This window comes from Podarcis pityusensis (assembly GCF_964106645.2).
Source record: "Podarcis pityusensis genome assembly, chromosome: 5".
Lineage (NCBI taxonomy): Eukaryota > Metazoa > Chordata > Lepidosauria > Squamata > Lacertidae > Podarcis > Podarcis pityusensis.
In genome coordinates this window covers 80,306,569-80,332,000 of record NC_138032.1, presented here as the reverse complement: position 1 = coordinate 80,332,000, position 25,432 = coordinate 80,306,569, and the positions used below count along the sequence as shown (strand labels likewise).

At 42.3% G+C, this 25,432-nt stretch overlaps 1 protein-coding gene across 1 annotated transcript; it reads left to right on the top strand.

The window, feature by feature from the left end:
* The first annotated feature begins 1,285 nt into the window (after window positions 1–1,285).
* LOC308477625 (uncharacterized protein) lies at window positions 1,286–25,217 on the top strand. The gene is made up of 11 exons (XM_081006353.1): window positions 1,286–1,406; window positions 1,727–1,917; window positions 4,304–4,414; window positions 7,738–7,815; window positions 9,592–9,967; window positions 11,582–11,586; window positions 14,744–14,776; window positions 16,353–16,454; window positions 17,144–17,227; window positions 23,000–23,077; window positions 23,622–25,217. Exons 2-11 carry the CDS (start codon window positions 1,737–1,739, stop codon window positions 23,996–23,998), a joined length of 1,425 nt encoding a protein of 474 aa, XP_080862479.1. The 5' UTR covers window positions 1,286–1,406; window positions 1,727–1,736; the 3' UTR covers window positions 23,999–25,217.
* The last annotated feature ends 215 nt before the right edge of the window (window positions 25,218–25,432 follow it).

Genomic DNA, 25,432 nt, shown 5'->3' with positions numbered 1-25,432 from the left:
AGCTTTCTGAAAATTTAAATGCATCATGCCATCTGAATCATTGTTATCTGTATGCTTGATGACAATCTCAACCTTCAGCGAGGCAAGGGGAACCTTTGCAGAAGCCATGCTGATTTCTTATCAGTGGGACTTGTTCTTCTATAGGATTGATAATTTTATCTCTAATAATATTTTCCACCAATGTACCTGGAACTGTTATTAAGCTAACTGGCCTAAAATTTCCTGGCTCTCCCCTTCCTCCCTTTTTAAATCTGTACATTGGCCACTTTCAAGTCCTCAGGTACAAAGGCCAACATAAGGGATATGTTCCATATTTTTGTTAGATGACTGGAAATTTTGCATTTGAGTTCCATAAGATGTTTTTGGTGGACTCCACCTAGACCCAGTGAGTTGTTAATTTCTAATCTGTCAATGAAACTTTAACTTCCTTCTCTTGTCTCTTTTAAACCACTTGTATCCTTTGAATAAGGGATGCAGGTGACACTGTGGGTTAAACCAGAGCCTAGGACATGCCAATCAGAAGGCCGGCGGTTCGAATCCCCGCGACAGGGTGAGTTCCTTTTGCTCGGCCCCAGCTCCTGCCAACCTAGCAGTTCGAAAGCACGTCAAAGTGCAAGTGGATAAATAGGTACCGCTCCGGCAGGAAGGTAAAGGGTGTTTCCGTGCGCTGCTCTGGTTCGCCAGAAGTGGCTTAGTCATGCTGGTCACATGACCCGGAAGCTGTACGCTGGCTCCCTCGGCCAATAAAGCGAGATGAGTGCTGCAACCCCAGAGTTGGCCACGACTGGACCTAATGGTCAGGGGTCCCTTTACCTTTATCCTTTGAATAAGGAGCTGGTTCTTTGGAATCTCTTTTGTGGAATCTCTTCTATATGTTTGACAAACCCTTATGTTAAGGTTACCTCCCCTGTAGAACGTCAGGACAGGGTCCTTCACTCCATGTTCCTGCAGTGTGTTGCAGGAAACTAGTTCCAAAGGATGAAAAGCATGATGTGTTAACTGCAAAGGGACTGAGTTTCATGTAAGTCCTTCAATTTTTTGAATGGTGTTCCCCCTCCCTCAATGTGTAAATCTTTATATCTTTTTATTGAGCTTTCGGTTTGGAATCATCCTCTTTATTCCTGCAGATTTTCCTCCACGTTTAGCTAAACAAAACTTTAGGTGTTTCCACTCCAGTTTTCAAGGGAAATGTCATCACTGGGTCCTTCATAATATCTGAAGTATTTGCCAAGCAAATGGAGTGCATTAATAAAACAAGGACTCCTTCAAACCCACCCTTACCAAACTTCCATCTACGTCCACAAGTGTATATCAAATTTCTACTTGAGTATGAAGCCAGCTGTGCAGCTGCACTGTATAAATTGCATGGTCTGAAACCTTCTTTCCTATCCAGGTGAAACACAAGGGTAAGTTGACTCCAGTTAGCATTTAGTGGTCAAGATTACTGGCTGAAACATCATCACCATCATCACTTGGAAATATTTCATCGCAATATCTTGTATCATCATTATTTCCTTTTGTAATATTGACCTTTGTCTGTCTTTGTTCGGGATGAGCATTGGGGGGGGGGGGCACCTCGAATGACCGAAACAAAAATTATTTAACATTTGAAGTTTCACAGTTTAGAACTAATGGCTTTGACTATTTTTTAAATGAATAATATGACTGAGCTCATTCTGAGAGAAATGCTGTGCTATTTTAAATGTATGCTCTATCTTTTTTACAGCTGGTCAGAAATGAAAGTCTTGTCCCAGTTCCTTCATGCGGCAGTAGTAGTCGCCATTTTTACTCTTCCGTGTCTTGGACAGGCAGGAGACAAATGTGCAGGCGTTCCAGGCATCCCAGGGACTCCGGGGTCAAGTGGGGTGCCTGGGAGAGATGGGCGTGATGGGATGAAAGGCGACCCAGGACCACCAGGTATCTCAACTTGTTGTTATTATAATACAAAGCCTAGTATTTAAAATTGCTGGTAATGAACTAGTATTGCATCTTACAGACACCTGACTGTAGACCAATTCATATCAGTGTTCAAATAACAGAGTGTCAAAAAAGGCCCAGCTCCTTTACCTTTTGTGATATCCCCCTTAATTACCGTCTTCAGAGAGCTATGGGGAGGGAACATGATTTGGGTAAAACTGGGGTGGGGATCAGGGACCATTAAGGATCCCACAAACAAGGTGCCCCATGATATTCTTGTAAAGAAGCTGGTAAAATGTGGTCTTGACTATGCTACCACTCAGTGGATTTGTAACTGGCTGACTGACTGAACCCAAAGGGTGCTCATCAATGGTTCCTCTTCATCCTGGAGAAGAGTGACTAGTGGGGTGCCACAGGGTTCTGTCTTGGGCCCGGTCTTATTCAACATCTTTATCAACGACTTGGATGATGGACTCAAGGGCATCCTGATCAAATTTGCAGATGACACCAAACTGGGAGGGGTGGCTAACACCCCAGAGGACAGGATCACACTTCAAAATGACCTTGACAGATTAGAGAACTGGGCAAAAACAAAAAGATGAATTTTAACAGGGAGAAATGTAAAGTATTGCACTTGGGCAAAAAAAATGAGAGGCACAAATACAAGATGGGGGACACCTGGCTTGAGAGCAGTACATGTGAAAAGGATCTAGGAGTCTTGGTTGACCACAAACTTGACATGAGCCAACAGTGTGACGCGGCAGCTAAAAAAGCCAATGCAATTCTGGGCTGCATCAATAGGAGTATAGCATCTAGATCAAGGGAAGTAATAGTGCCACTGTATTCTGCTCTGGTCAGACCTCACCTGGAGTACTGTGTCCACTTCTGGGCACCACAGTTCAAGAAGGACACTGACAAACTGGAACGTGTCCAGAGGAGGGCAACCAAAATGGTCAAAGGCCTGGAAACGATGCCTTATGAGGAACGGCTAAGGGAGCTGGGCATGTTTAGCCTGGAGAAGAGGTGGTTAAGGGGTGATATGATAGCCATGTTCAAATATATAAAAGGATGTCACATAGAGGAGGGAGAAAGGTTGTTTTCTGCTGCTCCAGAGAAGCGGACACGGAGCAATGGATCCAAACTACAAGAAAGAAGATTCCACCTAAACATTAGGAAGAACTTCCTCACAGTAAGAGCTGTTCGACAGTGGAATTTGCTGCCAAGGAGTGTGGTGGAGTCTCCTTCTTTGGAGGTCTTTAAGCAGAGGCTTGACAACCATATGTCAGGAGTGCTCTGATGGTGTTTCCTGCTTGGCAGGGGGTTGGACTCGATGGCCCTTGTGGTCTATTCCAACTCTATGATTCTATGATTCTAAGATTCTAGACACACACACACATTCATCAATTTGATCATGAGAGCTCCTTTCCACATAAAGTGGGCCTAAAAAGATTGATGAGGGCATTCTCAGGATACTGCCAAAGAGAACAGCTGGCTGTGAATTACAAGAAAACTGAAGTCATGGTGTTTTCAAGAAACTATGGTCCCACTGGTCTCTAGTAATGTTCAGATTAGGTCTGCATAACTTGTGACCCGCCAAAAAGAATTGAAAACTGACTCACCAGAGGTTTGCAGGACACAACTACAACATCTCTAACCGATGGCTGTCCAGCACCCTCTGCTCAAATACATTCAGTGAAGAAGACCCACTACATCCCAAGGCAGATTGTTGCACTGCCGTTTGGAAGTGCCTCCTAGTATTTCATTTCTCCTAATGCTTTAGGACAGAGAATAAGCCTACCCCATCTTCTGTGTGGTAGCCCTTCCGATATTTGAAGACTGTCTTCAGGTCTCTCCTTATGCTTGGTCACAAATAAAATTGGATTGAGTAATTCAATTTATCAAGCAAATAAAAAATGTTAACTTTGTGAATTATCAGGCAATGCATTCAAGAAAGGAGATTTCTTAGTTTGGTTCTACTTTTGTACTGGAAGGATGATTTCCTGAATCTTTCCAAAAAAATACTTTGGGAAAGAAAAAATAACTAAATTGTTCCTTTTTTATGTGATCAAAATATTCAGTGAGCAGCTAAGAGGTATTCAGTGATTTGTGTGCACACACTAAAAAGGTTAGCTGATGTGTCATCATATTTCATTGCCCATGAAATACGGTTTTTATATCTTCAGGGACAAGAGATACTATAGTAAGATTTTGGTTTCTGAGTCATCATTCCAAGGAGATTGGACTATGGTATTGAGTTACGCAGACTGTAATGCAATCTGCTTCCTTGAAGGGCACCTGCAGCCTTGAAATTATTCTTTAGTCTCCACTTCTATAGTGTACCATTGAGGAGTGCCTTGCATATCTTTGTTCTTGTGTTTCCTTCTAGGTCCAATGGGCCCTCCTAATGGTCTGCCAGGTGCTACTGGAAGAGATGGACTTCCTGGTCCACCAGGGCCAAGAGGTGAACAAGGAGAAAAGGGAGAGAGAGGCCCAGAAGGTAAAAAGGAATTGCATAACCTATAATATAATATAATAGCCAGGAAAACTGTTGTGACAAGCTTCCCTGTACACTTAGGCGATACTATTATTAATTACTTTTGGGGATGAGGAATAAATTTGATCCATTTCACATTACAACATGTGAACTGAAACACAGTCATCTTTTGACATTCACTCTTCCCCGAATTTTGTAATATAAGTCTAGCCAAGTAATGTACTGTGTACAAAATGCATATACTAGGGTAAAGTGTATATAAAGATGTATATATTCATGAATATGCTTGCAAATATACATTATATTAAACATTGCTTCACAAAGATGTGTATATTAGGCAATCCATATACAGACAAAATACGTATCTTAGGATAAATTTGCACCAAAATCCTGGTGAATTTTCGTGAGGATTTTTTTTAAAAAAAGATAAATAAATTACAAACTGATGTAAAAAATGTGCAGAACTGAAACTGAGTTTGGAAAAATCAGAAACTGAAAGGAACCAAAATTGAAACCATCCCTAATTGCCTCAAAGCTAATGTTGAATCGACTCAGATAAATGAATACCCCAAGCATAATAAAACACAATTCATGCTATTATAAAGGTAAGGGACTACGCCTCTTTATCCCTGTATGGCCTTATACAAATACTGGTCTGTGCCTAAGACATCTACAAGATCAAGTAAACACAGTGCGGACAAGGGCTTTCAATCTGTTGGTGAAATATCTGGCTCACTGCACAGACACAGATTAATTTGTCAATTACACTTTGGTACAATGTCTCTTGAGGTTAAGCATATGCCTTATGTATCATGCTTCAGAGACTGATTTTCAAAATGATACCAAACTGTTTGATTGATCATATAAGATTTACCCCAATGTCCTTTTGAAAGGTTCATGCTTTGCTTGGAATTACTTTTGATTGAGTTAGCTCCACCCTCACACTGGTCTACAACAAATTTGTTGTCTGCGTTTTTTCAGTTGATTTAGGACGAATCTGATGCGCTGAATCCAAAAATCACATTGGTTTTGCTCAATCAGGTCAAGTTTTTGAGCTATAGCCACATGTCATTTTTTTACGTTTTTGTTCACATGTACGCTTGTGTGGAGCATTTTAGAAGAAGTTGGTGGGGGTAAAATGCCATGTCGAATAATTGTTTTGATTGGAAATGATTATTTTAATGACAAGAAGTATTCAGGTCCGATAGTTCTAGGTGATTATGTCGAAAAGAGATCAGTTTGAAGTCATAAAACCTCAAGATCTTCCATAAATTGGTGCGGCAAAGCAAAAAGTTGGGGGATCAAAACTAAGTTAATGGGGCAGCGGCCCCACGAAGTATCCTGATCTTCAATCAGCACGTCGTCCTGTAGCTCATTGTGATGAAATTCCAGTGCCTATCTTCGGAGAACTTCCTGACATTAGTGACGAAGATGCCTCCAGTGTTGAAGGACATGAAGAAGAAGAAGTGGTTCCTGAAGATGATGCTCCACATCCATTTTCCCAAAAGGAGTTGAATGATCTAGTTCGCAACCTCAGCTTGTCAAAGGACTCTGCCGAACTGTTGGCATCCAGATTGAAGGGGAAAAAACCTCCTCTCTGACAGTGCTCGCATCAGCTTCTTCCGCAACAGGCATCAAGAGTACCTCCGTTTTTTCTCGGAAGAGAAGGACTTGGTGTACTGTGCAGATATTGCGCAGCTTCTGCTCAAGCTTGGAGTGCCACAGTATGAACCCAAAGATTGGAGACTGTTCATTGACAGCAGCAAGCGATCACTGAAATGTGTTCTGCTACACAACGGCAACCAGTTTGCCTCTATACCCCTGGCTCACTCGAGTACACTGACGGAGAACTATGAAGTGGTGAAGTATGTGCTGGAGAAAATTGGTTATGATCAGCATAAGTGGTTTATTTGTGTTGACCTGAAGATGGTGAACTTTTTGTTGGGACAACAGTCTGGCTTCACCAAGTACCCATGTTTTCTGTGCATGTGGGATAGTAGGGACCATGCTCAGCATTACACGAAGAAGGACTGGCCTGTGCGGGAGGAATTGGTGCCTTGCAAAGAAACGAACGTCATCAACGACCCTCTGGTGGACAGAGACAGAATACTCTTCCCACCGCTGCACATCAAGCTCAGCTTAATCAAGCAGTTCACCAAGGCTCTGGACAAGGATGGTGACTGCTTCACTTACTTGTGCCAGGCTTTTCCAGGATTGACCATGAAGAAGTTGAAAGCTGGCATCTTTGACGGTCCTCAGATCCATCAGCTCATCAGAGATCCAGAGTTCGGAAACTCAATGAACGAAGTGGAACTGGAAGCGTGGAAGGCATTTGTTCTGGTAGTGAAGAACTTTCTTGGCAACAATAAGGCCAGAAACTACGCAGAAGTTGTCAACAACATGCTGACTGCTTTCAGAAACCTGGGCTGCAACATAAGCGTCAAGATGCACTACCTATTTTGACATATGGACCGGTTTCCTGAGAACCTGGGTTCAATGAGTGACGAGCAGGGGGAGAGATTCCATCAGGACATGAAAGAGATGGAGACCAGGTATCAGGGTCGCTGGGACGCAGTCATGATGGCTGACTACTGTTGGACTCTGAAGAGAGACCTCCCTGCCGCTGAGCATTCCAGGAGTTCCAAGAAACGGAAGTTCAAGCCCTGAAGTTTGAAAAATGGTGAAGCAACATGCAATTTACGTGTACTTACCTTTATCAATGCCCACCATTCAGTTTACAGTAAACCTGACCTGATGGAGAGAAACGGATGCCATTTCCTGATTCAGCAGTGCAAAAATACCCTAAATCAGTTGTAGAAATCTAGACAACATTCAAAAAGTAAAAAATTATTGCCCAGTGAATAGACAGCTAATTTAGGACTTAAAAGAAAGAAAAAAATGAGTAGTGCATAGCATGCACCACAATTAGATTAGGCTTGTTTGAATCAATGACTTTGAAAGTGGATTAGAATTCATGCAAGATACCTGCTACAGATGTTACACTCTCATTTGTGTTCAATTCATTGACTCACCTAACATTGGACAAAATAAAATGCATTAACCGTTTTATAGGTTTTTATTCTCTAGCTTAAAACTAAATGGTGAAAGGGAGATTTCTGTCTTTGATATGCTAGGAATAAATCTTACTCCAGAAGGGATTTTTCGGTGGTCGTTGATAAATTCAAGATCAACAAATGGGCTGAATTATTCCTCGCTGAAAATGAAACACATGTCCTTCAAACATGATTTACAGCAAGAACACTGGATTTGCTGTAGTCAATGAAGCACAGTTCAACTCAGTTTTTTCTTCTTATTTTAATTGACAGGCCGTCCTGCTTCTCTTGATCCAGAAGTACAGGAAGTCCTCAGAAGTCTGAATCAAAAAATATTGAGGCTTGAAGGAGGTAACCTCTTTGTTTTTACCCTTCCCAAGACTGCTGAAAACCAATGTTAAGAATAACACGGGAGATCCTGACTTATTTTCTTTTGTGTAACTTCAAGCGACAGCTTCAAGAGAGTTAAAAGTGGTTTGAGAGAAGCTCACTTCCCTATTGCATTCACACATTTATTTTTTCTCTCTGCTGCCTCTAAAAGAACAAACAAACAAACAAACAACCCCTACCCTGTTTACCAAATGTGAACATAAGGTGAGCGTCCACACCAGAAGGAGCAATCCCTCTTTCAAACTATCTTGGCAAGGGGTAGGGAGAGAGAAATTCTATTGCCTATCACCAATCAAAATTTAACATAACACCAGTCTTGAAAAACCTACATTGGCTCCCAGTACGTTTCTGAGCACAATTCAAAGTGTTGGTGCTGAGCTTTAAAGCCCTAAATGGCCTCGGCCCAGTATACCTGAAGGAGCATCTCCACTCCATTCGTTCAGCCTGGTCACTGAGATCCAGCGCTGAGGGCCTTCTGGTGGTTCCCTCCCTGCGAGAAGCAAAGTTACAGGGAACTAGGCAGAGGGCTTTCTCGGTAGTGGCGCCCACTCTGTGGAACGTCTTCCCATCAGATGTCAAAGAAATAAACAACTATCTGACGTTTAGAAGACATCTGAAGGCAGCCCTGTTTAGGGAAGTTTTTAATGACTGATGTTTTAATGTACTTTTAATCTTTTGTTGGAAGTCGCCCAGAGTGGCTGGGGAAACCCAGCCAGATGGGGAAACCCAGCCAAATTGTTGTTGTTGTTGTTGTTGTTGTTAAAGCTGAAGATTGTTATACCCCCCCCCCTGAAAAAAACTCCTGCAATAATATGAGAGCTGGTTTTAGGAAGTGGCCTGAGCCACACTTTTCGGATTAACATGCAGATTAGAACCTAGCTGCCCATCTGCTTTTGCACTTCCATAATATGTCAACACAGTATTTGGCTCAAAAATAATCATACGAAAATCAGTTTGTTTGTTTGTTTTTAATGTCCATTTTGAGTTGAAATACATCTAGGCTGCAAACTTAAGTCACTGGGGAGGGGTGGAGCACTGAAGGGGGTTGATCTGCAACATTCAATGCCAATTGGGCTCTCACTGAGCCAGGAGTGATCTTGTACTTCTTCTCCCTTCTCCAATTCCCTCCCCCTGCCCCCCACCCACCCCGTCACGACACCATTGCCTGGGTTGGTGTAGCTTGCTTTCTGGTTTGGGGGCGAGTCAGGCGACTGAGAAAGCATTTGGTTCCTCAGATCCAAGTCTTCTTTTTGGCCCCTTCTGGCTCTATTGATATTGGTGCTCTGATGTTCATAGAGTAAGGGCCATGGGAGTTTCTGCAGTAGCAGAAATGAGGAATCGGACATTGAACCTCGCTCTTTGAGGTTGGAGCTCTGTCCATCTTTACAAAGGGAGATCTGGTGCTTTCTACGGGGCTTCAGGACATCCTCCCTCAATTTGCATTTAGAGAAAGAAAGCATTTTTAAATATAGATTTTAAAATGTATTTAAATGCACATTTTGTGCATTTATATGTTTTTTAGAAAAAATGGAAATGCACAGTAATGTGGATGATGTGAGATTGAGACAACACACAAAAAAGTAATATGGCCTGGAGAAAGATTGATTCACCCATTCCTAGTTTATACCTGCATGTTCTTCACTTGATGCTATAAAATGTAGCAGTGGCTTGCATGCATCAATTTTTGTTGCAATATAGTACAAAATGGATCACCATGATTTTTCTTCTCTGTTGCAGTGCTTCTTCTCAAAGGAATGATAAACAAAGCAGGAGATAAAATATTTGCCACCAATGCAAAGGTAGTTGATTTCGAAACCATACTTCAAACATGCCAGAATTCTGGGGGTTCTGTTGCCAAACCCATGAATGAAAAGGAGAATGATGCTATTTTGGAAATTGTGAAAGAGAAAAACCAATATGCCTACCTGGGAATTAAGGAGAGCCCTATTCCGAGAGAATTTGAATATTTAGATGGAATGGCTGTCAATTATACAAACTGGCGTCGATATGAACCAAATGGCAAGGGAGCTGAAAACTGTGTTGAGATGCAAACAGATGGATCCTGGAATGACAAAAAATGCAACCAGTATCGTCTCACTGTCTGTGAATTCTAGTCAGATTCCTCCACCTACATTACAAACCTAAACCAACAAAACAGCCTTGGCTTCTGGGAATTGTGGTTCTGCAGATAAAAATCAGATTTTATTTTTTTTACCCACATCTGCCACATAGAATCAAGAAAATTAGGATTTCCATGCTTAGGAACATTTACAAAGATTTTTTTTTTTTTAAGATTTATCTATTAGATCTAAAGCAAAGCAGAATCATTGATGTTCAAATGCATATTCAAATATATTGAAAATGCGTGTGAAGTTATGTGTTGTCTTTCATGATTTTTGCATGGATTTTTGGCTTTCAAGGCACAGGTGTAGCTGGCAATACTCCACCATCAGTCACAAAGAAATAGATCTCAGCATAATTTCCTAGTATTTCATAAAACATCTAATTGGTATTTAGTAAATATAAGACGTGGTATATTTATCCCAACTAGACAAATGAATAATGGAACATGAACCACAATTCTCCTCATGTGCGATTCTGATGCTTCTCAGTTAGTCAATATCCTAGTGGTGCAGGGATAAAACTGCTATCACATTTGCAAAGCTAAGCAGGGTCCAGTATGGTTTCAAATTGAATGGGGAACCTCTTGTTGAGCTTCCTGCATTGCAGGGGGTTGGACTAGATGATGCTCAGCATCCTTTCCAACTCTACAATTTTCTGATTCTACTATGAGAGTGATGACAGTGATTCCCAATTCCAGTCACAATAGCCCTCAGTCAGGAAATAGGACCTTTACACCATTGTGAGGCAGGACAAGGGCAACAGTCATGTGACTCCCCACCCCCAATATTCTGAAATGGTGCAGTCCAGGAAAAGCTTGTTTTCCTGTGATTCTGCTATTTGGATTAACCAGCCCTGAGCCTATTTGGAACAGAGGTTTAAACACACTTCTTTAGCACTTGCACATATGAGTGTCTAGAGCAGCAGCTGATAACAGCAGATGTGTGACCCAATATGTTATTTCATTATGTTTACAATGGCCAGTTAATGGACAGCTTAGCCTGAAGGAAGGGTGTACTTGGAGGACTTGCCTGTCAATCATTAATAAAATGTATTGAAGTAGCAAGGATGAGACTACTATACTACATTGCACAACCTTTAAACAGCCTGCAAATGTTGAAGGGCTCGCTCCTTCAGAATGTTGAATGTTGCATTCTGATATATCAAATATTGCTGTGCTTTTGATGATGATGATTAGTCTCCTTTTTGTTCTATTTACACTATTTCAACTCAAAATTAAAATTAAAAAAACAGACCAAAGGAAGAACACCCCCAAGAGCTGATGTGAATTCTTGCCTGGCAAAGTCAAAGCAGCAGCTTATGCTACCAGGATATTTCTTGCATAGTCAGCAATCTGAGTTCAGTATTTCTTCAGGGACACTTGTTTTAGTATCGACCTAAAACAGCAATAGATTTTGATTTCCCGTTACCTTGGGAAGATATGCTGCTTTCTTTTTTACTTTTTTTTAAGGAGCCTTTTATAGGCCAGAAAGTTTCGATTTCATCTTTAGGAGAAAGAGAGGAAGGACGGAAGGAAGACAGACAGACAAAAATTGACAGGAAATATTGGATTAAAAAAATGAAGTGTTCTATACATCTGTCTCAGCAATTGTAAATAGTTGTGCTGAAGATATGTTATTGCTGTACCTGCAGTGCTATTTTACTAGAAGAAGAGGTGCCCAAACTCATGATGAACACCTCCCTTGTTCTCTTAGAATGGCAATAGTGCCCACCTGAGAGATGCTGGAACAGAGTTCTGGAGTGTTCTGGAGAGTTCCGGTTGAGAAAAAGCCCTGTGCACCTACCTGGAGTTCTGTTGCAGCAGCTATGGAGATGTGTTAACCATAACCACTCTAGGTGACGTGTAAACAGGGCATTAGTGACCTTTTGGCTCTTCAGGAACAACAGAGACATAGGTAGGCAGCCAGAGGTTTTAAAGGGCATCACAATTCCTGCATGCATGACTCCCATGACCCTACTCAGTGAACACATGAATAGTGAACATATGATGGAGGAGAGAGAGCACGCCTGCTGTTTCCACCCACAAAACTGAGCCAACCTACTGGCCCTCCTCCAAAGTCTGCGCATTAGAAAAAGCTAATTAAATATTACATGTATAATCGGTAAACAGTATTTGCCGAGAGGAATAATTTCCAGTGGAATGTTTGAGAAACAGGATGTTCGCTGCATTGAAGAGTGCTTGGGAACTTGTCCAAGTACTGTTGCTTTTAATGAGAGGAATTCTATTATGAGACATTATTTGTAAAAGGCTTAATTCCACACTGTAGAGAGAGCAGAGCTTTGTTTACAAGGTGCCTCAATACAGAGAGCTCTGTACTTGGAGAACTTATATATGAGGGCTTTCTGCCTAGCCACATATGACTCAATTGAGTAATCTAAAATTGTTTCTGAAACCAGATCCCAACAGATACGGGCTGAGAAGTGGAGGCTGCAATCCTATATGCGGTTTACCTGGGAGTAGGGATGGGGTTCATTGCTTTTCTCAGTCTGCTTTTGTGGCTTTGTCATGGTTGCTTGGTCCATGACCACAATGAACTGCTCATCCAGTGCTGGCTTATTCCACAGCCTGAATGCTGACATTGAACTTGGTTCTGATGTCGATCTTTACCATTTTGGCCGAAAAATTGTTAATACAAATCATCTGCCCCCAGGGCGCACAAAGATGGCCCTTGTGCTTTGAGCCACCTCATAGCAGAGTCCTGTCTTAGTCTCACAGTGGGATCCTGTCTTTGGACACAAGTGCCACTGAACTCAGTGAAACTTACCCCTGAGTAAACATGCAAAGATTGTGCTTTGACTCTTTGATCCTTTGGGGCAGTTGCTGTTTTGCTTTCTCTGGGGGTTCCCAGTGTTTCTTAAAGCAATAGTAAATTCTTATAACTTGGAGTTTCTCCAAACTTCTGATTCTGCTTCCCCTTTCTAAATCTAAATGAATCTTACTGGCACTCCTCCGCTCAGTACAACTCTTCTGCAAACATGTACAAAATTAAAATGCTGGGGTCATAAAATACTATATCAAGCAGTATTTCAGAAGAGAGGTGCAGCCCCTTTCCTCTGCCCTAAAATAACAAATATTTTTGCTTGTGTTAGTGTGTGTGTGTGTGTGTGTGTGTGTGTGTGTGAACAACATTTGTATCCCACTGTTCCTTATATGGTGGGAGGCTGTGGTGGCACTATCTATAAGCAGCAGCTCACATCAATATTTGAAATATAGGTACATTGTCTTAACAAAGCAATTTAAAAGATGCTAGAGATTGTCTTAGTCATTTAAAACCACTAAAATCTATAGGATCAACACCTACCATTTCAAAGCAGGTAAACTCAAAGCTTGCTTTAAATGCAAAGATGGCAGAAGACAGGCAGAGAGAGAGTCAATTGGGCATCCATTGGAAGAAAATCCCATACAGTGGTACCTCGGGTTAAGAACTTAATTTGTTCCGGAGGTCCGTTCTTAACCTGAAACTGTTCTTAACCTGAGGTACCACTTTAGCTAATGGGGCCTCCTGCTGCCGCTGCGCTGCCGCCGCACGATTTCTGTTCTCATCCTGAAGCAAAGTTCTTAACCCGAGGTACTATTTCTGGGTTAGCGGAGTCTGTAACCTGAAGTGTCTGTAACCCAAGGTACCACTGTTGTTTCTGCATGCAGCCACAGAGCTGGCTCTTTCTCTCGTGCATCCGGACTTACCCAGCCATAGTCAGGAAACAGGGAAGAACCTTCCCTTCAGATAACGGTAACCTATGATAAAGGGTCTTCATATACAGTGGTACCTCGGGTTACATACGCTTCAGGTTACATACGCTTCAGGTTACACACTCCGCTAACCCAGAAATAGTGCTTCAGGTTAAGAACTTTGCTTCAGGATAAGAACAGAAATTGGGTTCCGGCGGCGTGGCAGCAGCAGGAGGCCCCATTAGCTAAAGTGGTGCTTCAGGTTAAGAACAGTTTCAGGTTAAGAATGGACCTCCGGAACGAATTCAGTACTTAACCCGAGGTACCACTGTAAATGTTTCTGTTTCTGTAATCTTACCCCTATACACACACTTTTTTGTTTTTGACTGGGAAGAGTGGCAAATCTCCCAAGTCAGTTTTTTTGTTATGGCTTGTGTGTGTGTCTAGGGGCGAGGTCTGTGCCATGTCTGAACTAAAACCCGGTTGGACATAGTATAATACCCCTTAATTCCAGAGAAGAACATAACGGTGGTGGGTTATTGGTTGACATTGTCTGAATGTCAAGGTGGAAAACAGAGCGTTTGACCTAGAGGAGCTGTATGTCTCCCTGTGTTGAATGTTCTAGGTCAGGTGTGTCAGATTACTAAAAACCTTTTCATAGGTGTAGATTCTACATCATGTGGGGAAATAATATATACAAAGGTTGTGTGTTTTTATAGAGATCTACTGAGAACAGCTTGTAGCTTATGTGCACTATGTCATGATTTGTCCTCCCCCCTTTCCGAAAATAGCACTGGATATATCATTATTTATTAATTATATTAAGTTGTATGGAAACCCTATATTTTGCAAACAATCCTCAGCAGAAATATTTTTCAAAGGTTCATTGTCCTGCTCATTATGTTAGATCTTATTTCAAAAAGTTAGGGAATCAATATGGGCTGTTGACCATTCCGTCTTTTATGTAATGAAGCAACTATGCAAATAAAATGGAGGGGGATAAATCAAGTTAAGCCAACCGCTATCTAACATGAACATATATATCAAATAACACATACTATAAATGGACCCTTTTAGCGCTTCTGCAGTATTCGGTGTTGGAAGAAGAAGGTAAGTCAAACTGCTCTGTTTTAGGCTGAAATCCTATATAAGCCCCATTTAACTTCATGAAACTTCATGAAATATGTGGATTGTGTTGTTAGTGTAGCATTAACATTTCTCAGGTTGCATGCTTACTTTGGAGTAAGGTCACTGGACTCGGTTAAATTTACTTCTGGGTAAAGATGAATAAAATTAGAGTGCTCTTTTAGATTTTCCCTCTTCTTTCAATTCATTCCAATCAATTTTTATTGAGAATATCTATTTATTTTTGAAAGCATTTATATACAGTGGTGCCCCGCAAGACGAATGCCTCACAAGACGAAAAACCCGCTAGACGAAAGGGTTTTCCGTTTTTCGATGCGCTTCGCAAGACGAATTTCCCTATGGGCTTGCTTCGCAAAACGAAAAAGTCTTGCGAGTCTTGCGATTTTTTTTCGCTCCCCCCCCTTTTTCTAAGCCGCTAAGCCGCTAAGCCTTTAATAGCCGCTAAACCGCTAATAGCGCTAATCCACTAAGCCGCTAATAGGGTTGCTTCGCAAGACGAAAAAACTGCTAGACGAAGAGACTCGCGGAACGGATTAATTTCGTCTTGCGAGGCACCACTGTATAATGTTTTTAAAAGCTCTAAGAGCATCATAACAACAATCAGTAGAGAAATCCTATATAAAGAAGACAGCTGCAGGCGGGAAGGGCATCAATTCATCTTCAAGAAAAATACCATAATAAATGGATCCTTACGGGCACTTACTTCTGAGTTGTGCCACCATATTCTCACAAGGAAGTTAGTTTATTAATGTAAATTTTACAAAGATGAGCAGAACCAAGAGCATATAACAAGTGCATACTCCATTGGGGGCAGTGGCTAGGTTTGCCTTTTACGAACTCCATGTCACCTAGCAGCCAGTAACACTCAATAGAATGAGTCGGAGATGAAGGGTGGGAGCAAGCAAAGCTGGGCCGGCTTCTCAAGGCACTAAAGTAATGCAATACAAAGTTGTGACTAGCATCATCATTGTTTAGCTTCCCTGGCCATAGATAGGTGATAGATAGATAGATAGATAGATAGATAGATAGATAGATAGATGAGAGAGAGAGAGAGAGAGAGAGAGAGAGAGAGATGATGGATGATAGATGATAGATGATAGATGATAGATGATAGATGATAGATGATAGATGATAGATGATAGATGATAGATGATAGATGATAGATGATAGATGATAGATAGATAGATAGATGACAGATAGATAGATAGATAGATGACAGATAGATAGATAGATAGATAGATGATAGATAGATGATAGATAGATAGATAGATAGATAGATAGATAGATAGATAGAGATAGATATGGTTCCACATTATTCTTTTGATTGTAATTTTTTTCCATTGATTTTAATATTGTCATTTTATATTGTTGTAACTAGGGATGGGGGGAAATACAATTCAGTTTAAAGGCAAACCTACCCAATTCACACTATCCAGAAGCAAAACGGTGAAAAAGGAAATAACAGAATAAAATTATTGTGATGCACCTACACCTGATAAATCTCTCTCCCCACCCCACCCCCACCCCACTTCATTTAGCTGATCGAAAAGGATGCCTTCATCCCAGTTGGTTCATATCCTCGTGGCAACGGCTGCTCTCCTTGTAACCAGTGATGCTCAGGAAACATGTCCACAACTTATAGGTAAGCTTGGATATAATCAAGGGCCTGGGAGATGTGAGCAGGAGGATGTGAAGTGTCTGCATTTCACAACTGAATTTAACAGGAATATGTTCAAGAGAAAATGATTTCCACATTCTTAAAATCCAAATACTTGCTTCATATGGAGTAAAACTGGAAGGTTACTGATTGATTACATGGTCATATCAAAAGACACATGAATCTGGACCATGTGGAAAGCTCATGGTCTGTACCATTTGGACCTGTGCTTTTTTGGATTCCCTCCCTGCTCCCCTGGTAACAGCTTCCCTAGATTGCTTCTGCATCCTATTCTTGTAGTTAGAGTTTGCCTACAGGACAAACTAATCCACATCTGTTATGGATGTGGAGCCAAACCAAATACTACAGACAAGTAACCTGCTAATCCTTTCCCAGCATTTCTCCAAAATGTACAAACTTTCTTTTTAACTAAAAGGCAATTGACATTATACAGAGGGATAAGATTCTAGTGTGCTTCTGCAGACCACCTTTAAGGTGTTGTGCTTGTAATGCAAATGTTTGAAACCCCTCAAAAGAGAATTCCTTCTTTGTTGCATTTTGGTCAGTTCTAATTTGTGGGGAACTTTTAAGTAGTTCTAAAGATGAATGTGAAATAAATGCAGACGGTCTTTAACGTGTGTGCCAGGTTTTCATCCTTCTATTTTTCACTTCAGCAGGTCCTCCAGGTCCTCCTGGACACCCTGGACCACAAGGGTTAAAGGGCAGACAAGGCGAGAAGGGAGATCATGGGATACCAGGTGACTATGGGTATCATCTTTAAAATAGCATTTTAGTCCAAGTGTTTGCCTTCAGGTAGATTTTACATGCATGGAGGTTGAACAAGGAACTGTGTGCCACTTGGCCCTGTCTCTTGCATCGTATGTCCTACCAGCTCTTTCCACAACATATGCACATTTAGTGCAACGTCTAAAAAGATAAACCTACAAACTGTACGCACCTGGTCTCTTGTATGACTGGAAATCCTAGTCACACAAATTTATGTTTGTAGGCTCCCTTTTTCAGAGGTCACACTAAATGCTTGGATGTTGGAGTGGAAGTGATGAGCTGTATGGAATCGGGGTGGAGCCAACAGACATAGTCCTACTCTCCCTAGCATGTGCTTCTTCCAGTCCTAGGATAAGGCTTGGAGATACTTGGAGCTGCCACCTTGCTGAAGCTAAGCAGGCCAAGGTCTGCTCACTGCTTGGATGGGTGACCACTTGGCAACCTCATGGATGCCACAATGGTTTCAGTGATGGTGGAATAAGGGCAGGATATAACTGAAAGAAAATAAAAATAAATTTGCTATGTGCATGGAGGCAAAAGTCTGATTCAGATCTTTGTGCTTGTCTAAGGTTGAGATTAGAGATGTTGGAAAATTTCACAGTAATTGAACTTGAATGCGAGTTTTGCCATGTTCACTCTTTGCCAGTGTGGTATAGTGGTTAAGAGTGGTAGTCTCGTAATCTGGGGAACCGGGTTCGCGTCTCCGCTCCTCCACATGCAGCTGCTGGGTGACCTTGGGCCAGTCACACTTCTCTGAAGTCTCTCAGCCCCACTCACCTCACAGAGTGTTTGTTGTGGGGGAGGAAGGAAAAGCAGATTGTTAGCCGCTTTGAGGCTCCTTAGGGTAGTGATTAAGTGTGATATCAAATCCAAACTCTTCTCTTCTTTGCCAATTGTCCAAGCCACTCAGGTTTCATGCAAGTGCTAACAATATTTTATGGTACTAGATTTAAATAATAATAATAATCATGAATTTAACGACAATGATTTTGAACCCTGGCTATTATGCTAATGGTGCTCTGTTTGGTGTTTGGAGTTACTGTCCGAGCTGATGTGATGAAATGTATATTCCATTGAACTCTGTGTTATTGAGGTTTGATGGTAGCCATTAATATTCATATTAATATTCTGTCTCTCTGCATATATTATATGATTGGGATGAGGGGATAAGGTAGTAAAGCTTAATAGTACTAGTCTGTGCTTTTTTCCTAGAAAAACCATGAAGTTGTTACAGTAAGTGACACACTTTACAACAACAAAAGAGGTGCAGGTACTGAGTACCCCCCTGAGTACCTCCTTAAAAAAACCACTGGCACTAGTACATAAAGGAATTTGTGTGTGTGTGTGTGTTTTTAAAGAAATAATGGTTCTCTGATCATCTCCCAGAAGTAGCTGAGGTAATCCTACCAATGAAATGGCTCGCTAATCTGCAAAATCATAATTGCTTAGACATTAATGCCCCAAGGAACAAAAGTATCATAACCAGATGGAGGAGCCTGGAGGAGAGATGGCAGTGGATGGAAGCAAAAATATGTCCTATACTGTAAATTACTACACTGGGTGTTGCATCCAGCATAGTTCACAGTCACAATATGAAGTTACCATAAGGACACATTATAAGTACGGGAGAAGAGAGCACAGCACTACAAGGCTTAAAGCATGGGTAGGCAAACTAAGGCCCAGGGGCTGGATCCAGCCCAATCGCCTTCTAAATCCAGCCTGTGGACGGTCCGTGAATCAGCGTGTTTTTACATGAGTAGAATGTGTCCTTTTATTTAAAATGCGTCTCTGGGTTATTTGTCGGGCCTGCTTGGTGTTTTTACATGAGTAGAATGTGTGCTTTTATTTAAAATGCATCTCTGGGTTATTTGTGGGGCAAAGGAATTCATTCATTTCCCCCCTCAAAATATAGTCCTGCCCCCCACAAGGTCTGAGGGACAGTGGACTGGCCCCCTGCTTAAGAAGTTTGCTGACCCGTGGCTTAAAGTAAAACTACATAGACAGGGCACAACAACACAATTGAAGACTGAGCAAACTTTAAAACTGGCAAATAGTAAAACAAAGTGTTTTGTTCAGTTGCAAACACAAACCCCATTAGATTCCAAAAATATAGAAAGAGGTATGTCAGAATAAATGGGACACTGCAAGACAAACAAATCACAATACTCCTGGGGCATCCACCTGGTTACTTGTTGATGGGCAATGAATAACAGAAGCAGTACAGTAAATAGTGATACCCATTACATAAGCAACGCTCACAACACTGTCAGGAGAGCTGGAAACAATAATGTTATTTTCGCAAAACACCAGGTCAGGCCAAGATCATACAAATTTAACAAAATGCAAACCACAGCCGACTGAGTCTGAGTTAGAATAAAATGATGAAATGACAGAACATCAAACCCCATGCCTAGTGGGGATGGTCACCTCTGGTTTTCACTAAGCACTTTGCCCCTTAACTAAATCCAGTGATAGGTGATCAGTCTCAATAATAAGGTGGGCACAGACCAGCAGCACATTATTATGAGATCATCAATTTCAAGGGGGAGACATCATGTGCTTTTCTTTACAAATCGCTGAGGCAGCTGCTGGACATTCAAAGCACATCTCCCCTCCCTAAAGGACCCTGGGAAATGTTGTTTGGCCCTCACAGAGCTACAACTCAAAGCACTCTTAACAAACTACCATTCCCAGGATACCTGGGCAGTGCATTTTTCTGGGGGGATGCAGGGGTACGAACACCCCAAAACATTTCGTGAATCTAAGTTTGGCCTCATTGAGAGGCAGTATTTCAATATAGGTAGGAAAATGAGAGTACCCCTAAACATTTTTTTAGAAAAAAAAGCACTGTACCTGGGTGGGTGGGTGCTTTAAATATGTGGCTTTGTATACAGCCTAAGTCAGGGGTCAGCAACCTAAGGCCCATGGGCCAAAAGCGGCCCGCGGAGGTTGTTTGACCGGCCCACAAGCCGCCCCTGAACTGAGCCTCCTGCTCTCACGCTACACTAAACTGATGCAGTGCGACAGAGGGACTCGCTTCTGTGGGGCCGAAAATCGCGTCTGTGCAGACGCCGAAAATCACACGTGCGATCCAGCCCATGGAGGGATCTCTGCGGGACCGATCTGACCCAGGCAAGATAAACCTTGCTGACCTAAGTGCTGCAGAAGTCTTTCTCCCAGCCACATGGAAAGATAAAAGAGCAAGGAACATGAGACCTGTGGGTGTAGGGTGGCATATAAATTTGATTAAAATAAAATAAATACTTGTGCTTCTTCTAGCTTGCAAACATAGCACTAAACTATGGCCTAGTGTGAACTGACATGTGGGTCCCGGTCCCCCCTTCACTTTTATTCATTTGTTATTTTCTGCACTCACAAAACCCTCTCCCCATTTTCTCACCTTCTGGTGGATGCACTCCTTAATTTTTTAACTCCTTTCAGTACTGTTGAAGTTTATAAAATTATTATTTTTTAAATTGCCCTTGGCTTCAGCACACCTAAGCCACACAGTGTTCCTTAGGCTGTGGTCCAAACCCCTGGCTGGAAGTGGCAGGGCTTAAGGGAGTGGCATAGGCACCGCCACATCCACAGCCCCATCACCCAGGGCGGAAGGAGCAGGGAAGAAGCCCAGATTGGGTCTGTTGCTACATTCCCTGCCCCAAAATGCTTGTTTCAGGGCTGATTTGGGGTGTTCCTCACCAGCAAGGGAGACAGGCAGGGCTGACGGGCACTTTCACCTCCTCCAGTTCAGCTGTTTAGTGCTCTGAAAATGTAACGAATGTTTCCAGAGAGAGTTTGAGAATCACAGCTGAGCTAAATGAGTTTATGGGAAAGTTACAGGGGGAAATCACATATAATCCCAATGAATAAGGCCATAAATGTGAAACCATAAACCTGCTATCATCAATCAGTCTAAAAGCACCAAATATTAATTCTTCTTTTCATTGCCCCGCAAGAATCTTGGTGAACTAGAAAAGTAATTCCAGCTCTGTTCGTTAGTTCTGTGCAAATGCATATTCTCAGCATCAAATTCCCACTGGACTCGATAATATATAGCCAGGCCACTAGAGGGAAGCATAAGCTTTAAAACTATCCTCTTGCAAAAGTCATTCTGCAAAAATCGTTCCGCAAGAATATTCAGGGTTCAAAGCTGACAGTAATTGAACAAAATGAATTTTCCTGACCGAATCAGGTCAACACTCCAGACACAACATTCTTTGGTTTTAAAATCTCAGTCCATCAGCCGGTTGTTATCCCCTCCAGGCTTCCCCTTTGATCAGTGAACTGATAGAGAAGAAGAAGAGTTTTCAAACTATCTACCAAGGAAACCTTGTCTTCTCAGGAACACCTGAGGATTTGCAGAGAACAAGTTATTTATATTATCATCAATATCATCAGTGATGATGGTGCCGTGTGGAGTGCTCCTCAGTTGCTAGAGCATGAGACTCTAAATCTCAGGGCCATTGGTCCGAGCCCCACGTTGGAGAAAAGATTCCTACATTGCAGGGTTGGACTAGATGACCCTCGTGGTCCCTTCCACCTCGACAATTCTATGATTCTATGTTCAGTGTGCAATGTCAGCCATATCTTATTTCAGGATATTCCCTCCCACCAACCCCCACACTCCCCAGTTCCCCCCATCCATGAGCCATGAGGCATTCTGTACCCACTGAGCATGCTCAGTCCACATCAGGCTATGGGGCTGGGTTACCTCTCAGGCATCCTCCCCCCCCCCCCCAAAAAAAATATTTTTTCTACATCTGCAAACTTTGGGATACACCCAAATATACTGATGATTCCCTCTTGGTTCTCTGTAACCCTGTTTTGGCTGCCATAGCTACCCTAACCCAGCCCTTGAGTACAAAATTATATATTCTAGGAGGAGCACAGAGAGTTAAGAAACACCATAGTGTACCAGTAGCAGCAAAAATGGACACCTTCATTTGACCCACCAGCAATAAAACATATCTCTCCCCTATCAGTCTCTACAGCCACAGCAGGCGCTGTAACTCTCCAATTGTTAAACTTTGCCCCTGAAGACACACTCTTCCGTTGTCTCCTGAGACAGTCGGATGCCAACAACAACAAAGATGTGCTTACATAATGATTCTGGAGAACATCCTAGGACAGACATGTTACACAGAGCAGCGGACTTCTGAGGTCTCTATGTGGCCCCACATTAACTGAATGAATGCAGCAGTCCATACTAGAACCTCTACAATACACATCACAGTTATGTTGGGCAATCTGTCTTTTAAAGACGCTCCTCTGTCATCATTGGTGTTAAAAAGATCTGATAAAGATACTAGGTGTGCAGTCTGAAAACTCCTGGATTTTATTGGCAAGTGCAAACTAGGCATGTTTACTCAGAACTGTAAATCCCAGTATATTAGGGCTTACTCCTAGGTAAGCATGCATAGGAATGCAGCCTGAATAGATAGTCAGACAAAATCAGCATTTTCTTTCCAATGTATAAGAAACATTTCTCACCAGTTCATAATCTGGATAACAAATATATCACAAGTCCATTTACTGCAGCAAAATGTGTTTATTTCAGATGAAAAACAAAACCAATATGCTTGTTGCACTTTTTTTAAAAAAAATGATTTAACACCACTTTTATATAATCCATTCCTATTCAAGGCAGCTGTTAAGAAAAAACTGTTATCTCGTCTTGTGAATTTCAAACTACCAAACAAACAGATAAAACAAAATAAATTAATAATTGTCACTTTTGTTCACAGGTCTGTCTGCATCGGAGGATCCTAAACTGCAAGATGACCTTAAGGAAATCAAATACAGAATCACCATAATAGAAAGAGGTACCTTTTTTTTATTTAAATCATTGCTTCCTTCCATAAGGTGAGGGGGGACAGGGCTTAGTGAACTGGGAGAGTCTGTGGCAGAGGGGAGTCCAGAATGAGAGGCAGAAACTGAAGCAGGAGAATGGGAGGAGGGAGGCCAAGAGGCAGAGATGAGTCAGGCTGGTGAACAGTCAAGGGCATTATCCCCTCTTGCTGCAACCAACTCCTCTCTCCCTGGTCTCCCAGAACCAGAAGAGGCATGAAGCAGGAGGAGCAAAGACAAGCATGCAGATGCAGTCTCTGATTGCTGGGAGGGTGGGGTGGACTCTGGAGAGCAAGATGGCTTTGGGGAGGTGGGAATCTTTAGACTTAGTAACTGATACATGGGGCAAGAACTACTGAGAATCACTTCCTGTGCTTGTTAAACCAGACTCTCCACCAAGCCTGTGCAGATCCTGTTCTTGGTAATAAAGAGTTAACTTCAACATGCACAGGGGGATTTACTGCTGGATCTCTCCTGTCATCTAATAGGACTAACCGGGTCTTTCATTTTGTTTTTCAGCCTTGGCTTTGAGTGGAAAGATTGTAACAGTTGGCAGTAAAGTGTTTGCCAGCACTGAAAAAACGGCTGATTTTAACAATTCAGTAAGAATCTGCAAAGCAGCCCATGGCACCATTGCTTCTCCGACGAACAAGAAGGAAAATGATGCTATTATGAGCTTTGTTAAATCCTTTAACACATATGTTTACCTGGGCATTACTGAGGGGCATGTTCCTGGGGAATTTCAGTACCTGAACGGGGAGTCCCTGAATTATACAAACTGGTATGAAAATGAGCCCACAGGGAAAGGGGCAGAAAAATGTGTTGAAATGTACAGTGATGGCACTTGGAATGATAAACGGTGCGATGTGTACCGCCTCACCGTCTGTGAGTTTTAAACTGAACTGTCACAGATCTTAATAAAGGGTGTTGGGTGTTCTTTTTAGGTTCTATGTAATTGTGGGTTATAGCAACTAATCAGATATGTAACTTGATAAGTTATGATTTTTCTGTGTTCAGAAAGGGAAATCAATAAAAGCACAATGCATTGCTTTCCTTTATGTTTTCTGAGTGCAAAGGATGAGCTAAACTAACTGGGTCAATGTCAGCTTTGTTTAGATGCAGAATTGGAATGTCTGAGACATGACTGAAAACGTGATAATAAATAGGATGATCAGTTAAGAATTAGAATTTGTTGATAATGTCGTTACTGAGGGGGAAAATCTGACTAAGACATAAATGTGTGTCCATGGGGTATGTAGGGGGAGATCTGAGCTGATCTGAGCAGATGCTAATGCTGTGGTGAGGTTCCTTTTTTGTTCAATTCGCAAACCTACTTCAAAATGAACATTATAAAAATGGTGGCAATGACCGCTCCCCACATCAAATGGGGGGTGCCTTTTGTGTGGTTGCGTGCAGCCCCCCGGATCCCAGTGCAGCTCCTGGTAGTTCATCCTCCCCAGGCTGGATACCTGGAGGTCTCCGCCTACCTCAGCCAATCGCCCAATCCCGCCTGGGGAGGCGTTGCCAGGGGATCGGCCAGGTAGGGGGAGGGACTGCCCTGCCTTTCCAGACAACAGAAGGTGAATCTTACCTGCGAAGTGTCAGTTGGCTCCAGAGCTTCTCCCTCCCTCAGTTAAGTCTTCTCCACAGGTACGCAGGCACTGCTATGTCATGGTTGCTGTTGAAGGGCTGGAAATGAATTTTCCTGCATTGGCAGGTTTTGTCTTTCCTGTAGCAAAACGTCACAACTTTGGCAGTTTCAGGCCTTGGGCGGAATCCTTTAGTCTATCTTCCTAAATGGGGGGGGGGGTGAAGCAGTGATCCACGCCCCCCTTGCGGCAGTGATCCTAGGGTTCCCCGTTAAAGGGGTCTTGAGGGGAGGCCACACACCAAGAAGTTGTCATTGCTCTCTCCTGCAACGGCAGTGAAACGGGGGGTGGGCTCTCTGCTTGAACATATGTTTTCCAGAGCCAGCCCAATCCCCACAGATTCTGGATAACCCTGATGTCTTCCAGATCCCCAGCTGGGGACTGGGAAGGATAAACGCCCAATGCCTGAGCCAAGGCCTCCCAACACCTGAAACTTAATAAAGTTGTGGCCAATTTTAATCCCATAGCATGTTGTCTTGAGTCATTATTCCACTCAGGGGTCGCCTGGGTTGGGGGGACTCTGCCTGTCCCCGCAATGCTTTGCACGGTTCATGCCTGCTAAAAGCACAGGTGCGGGCCTGACTATATATATTTTTGTTCAGTTGGCAAACCTACTTCAAAATGAACATTTTAAAAATAGTGAAACAGCTTTGCGGGGCAGAAGCGCACTTCAAAGATAAT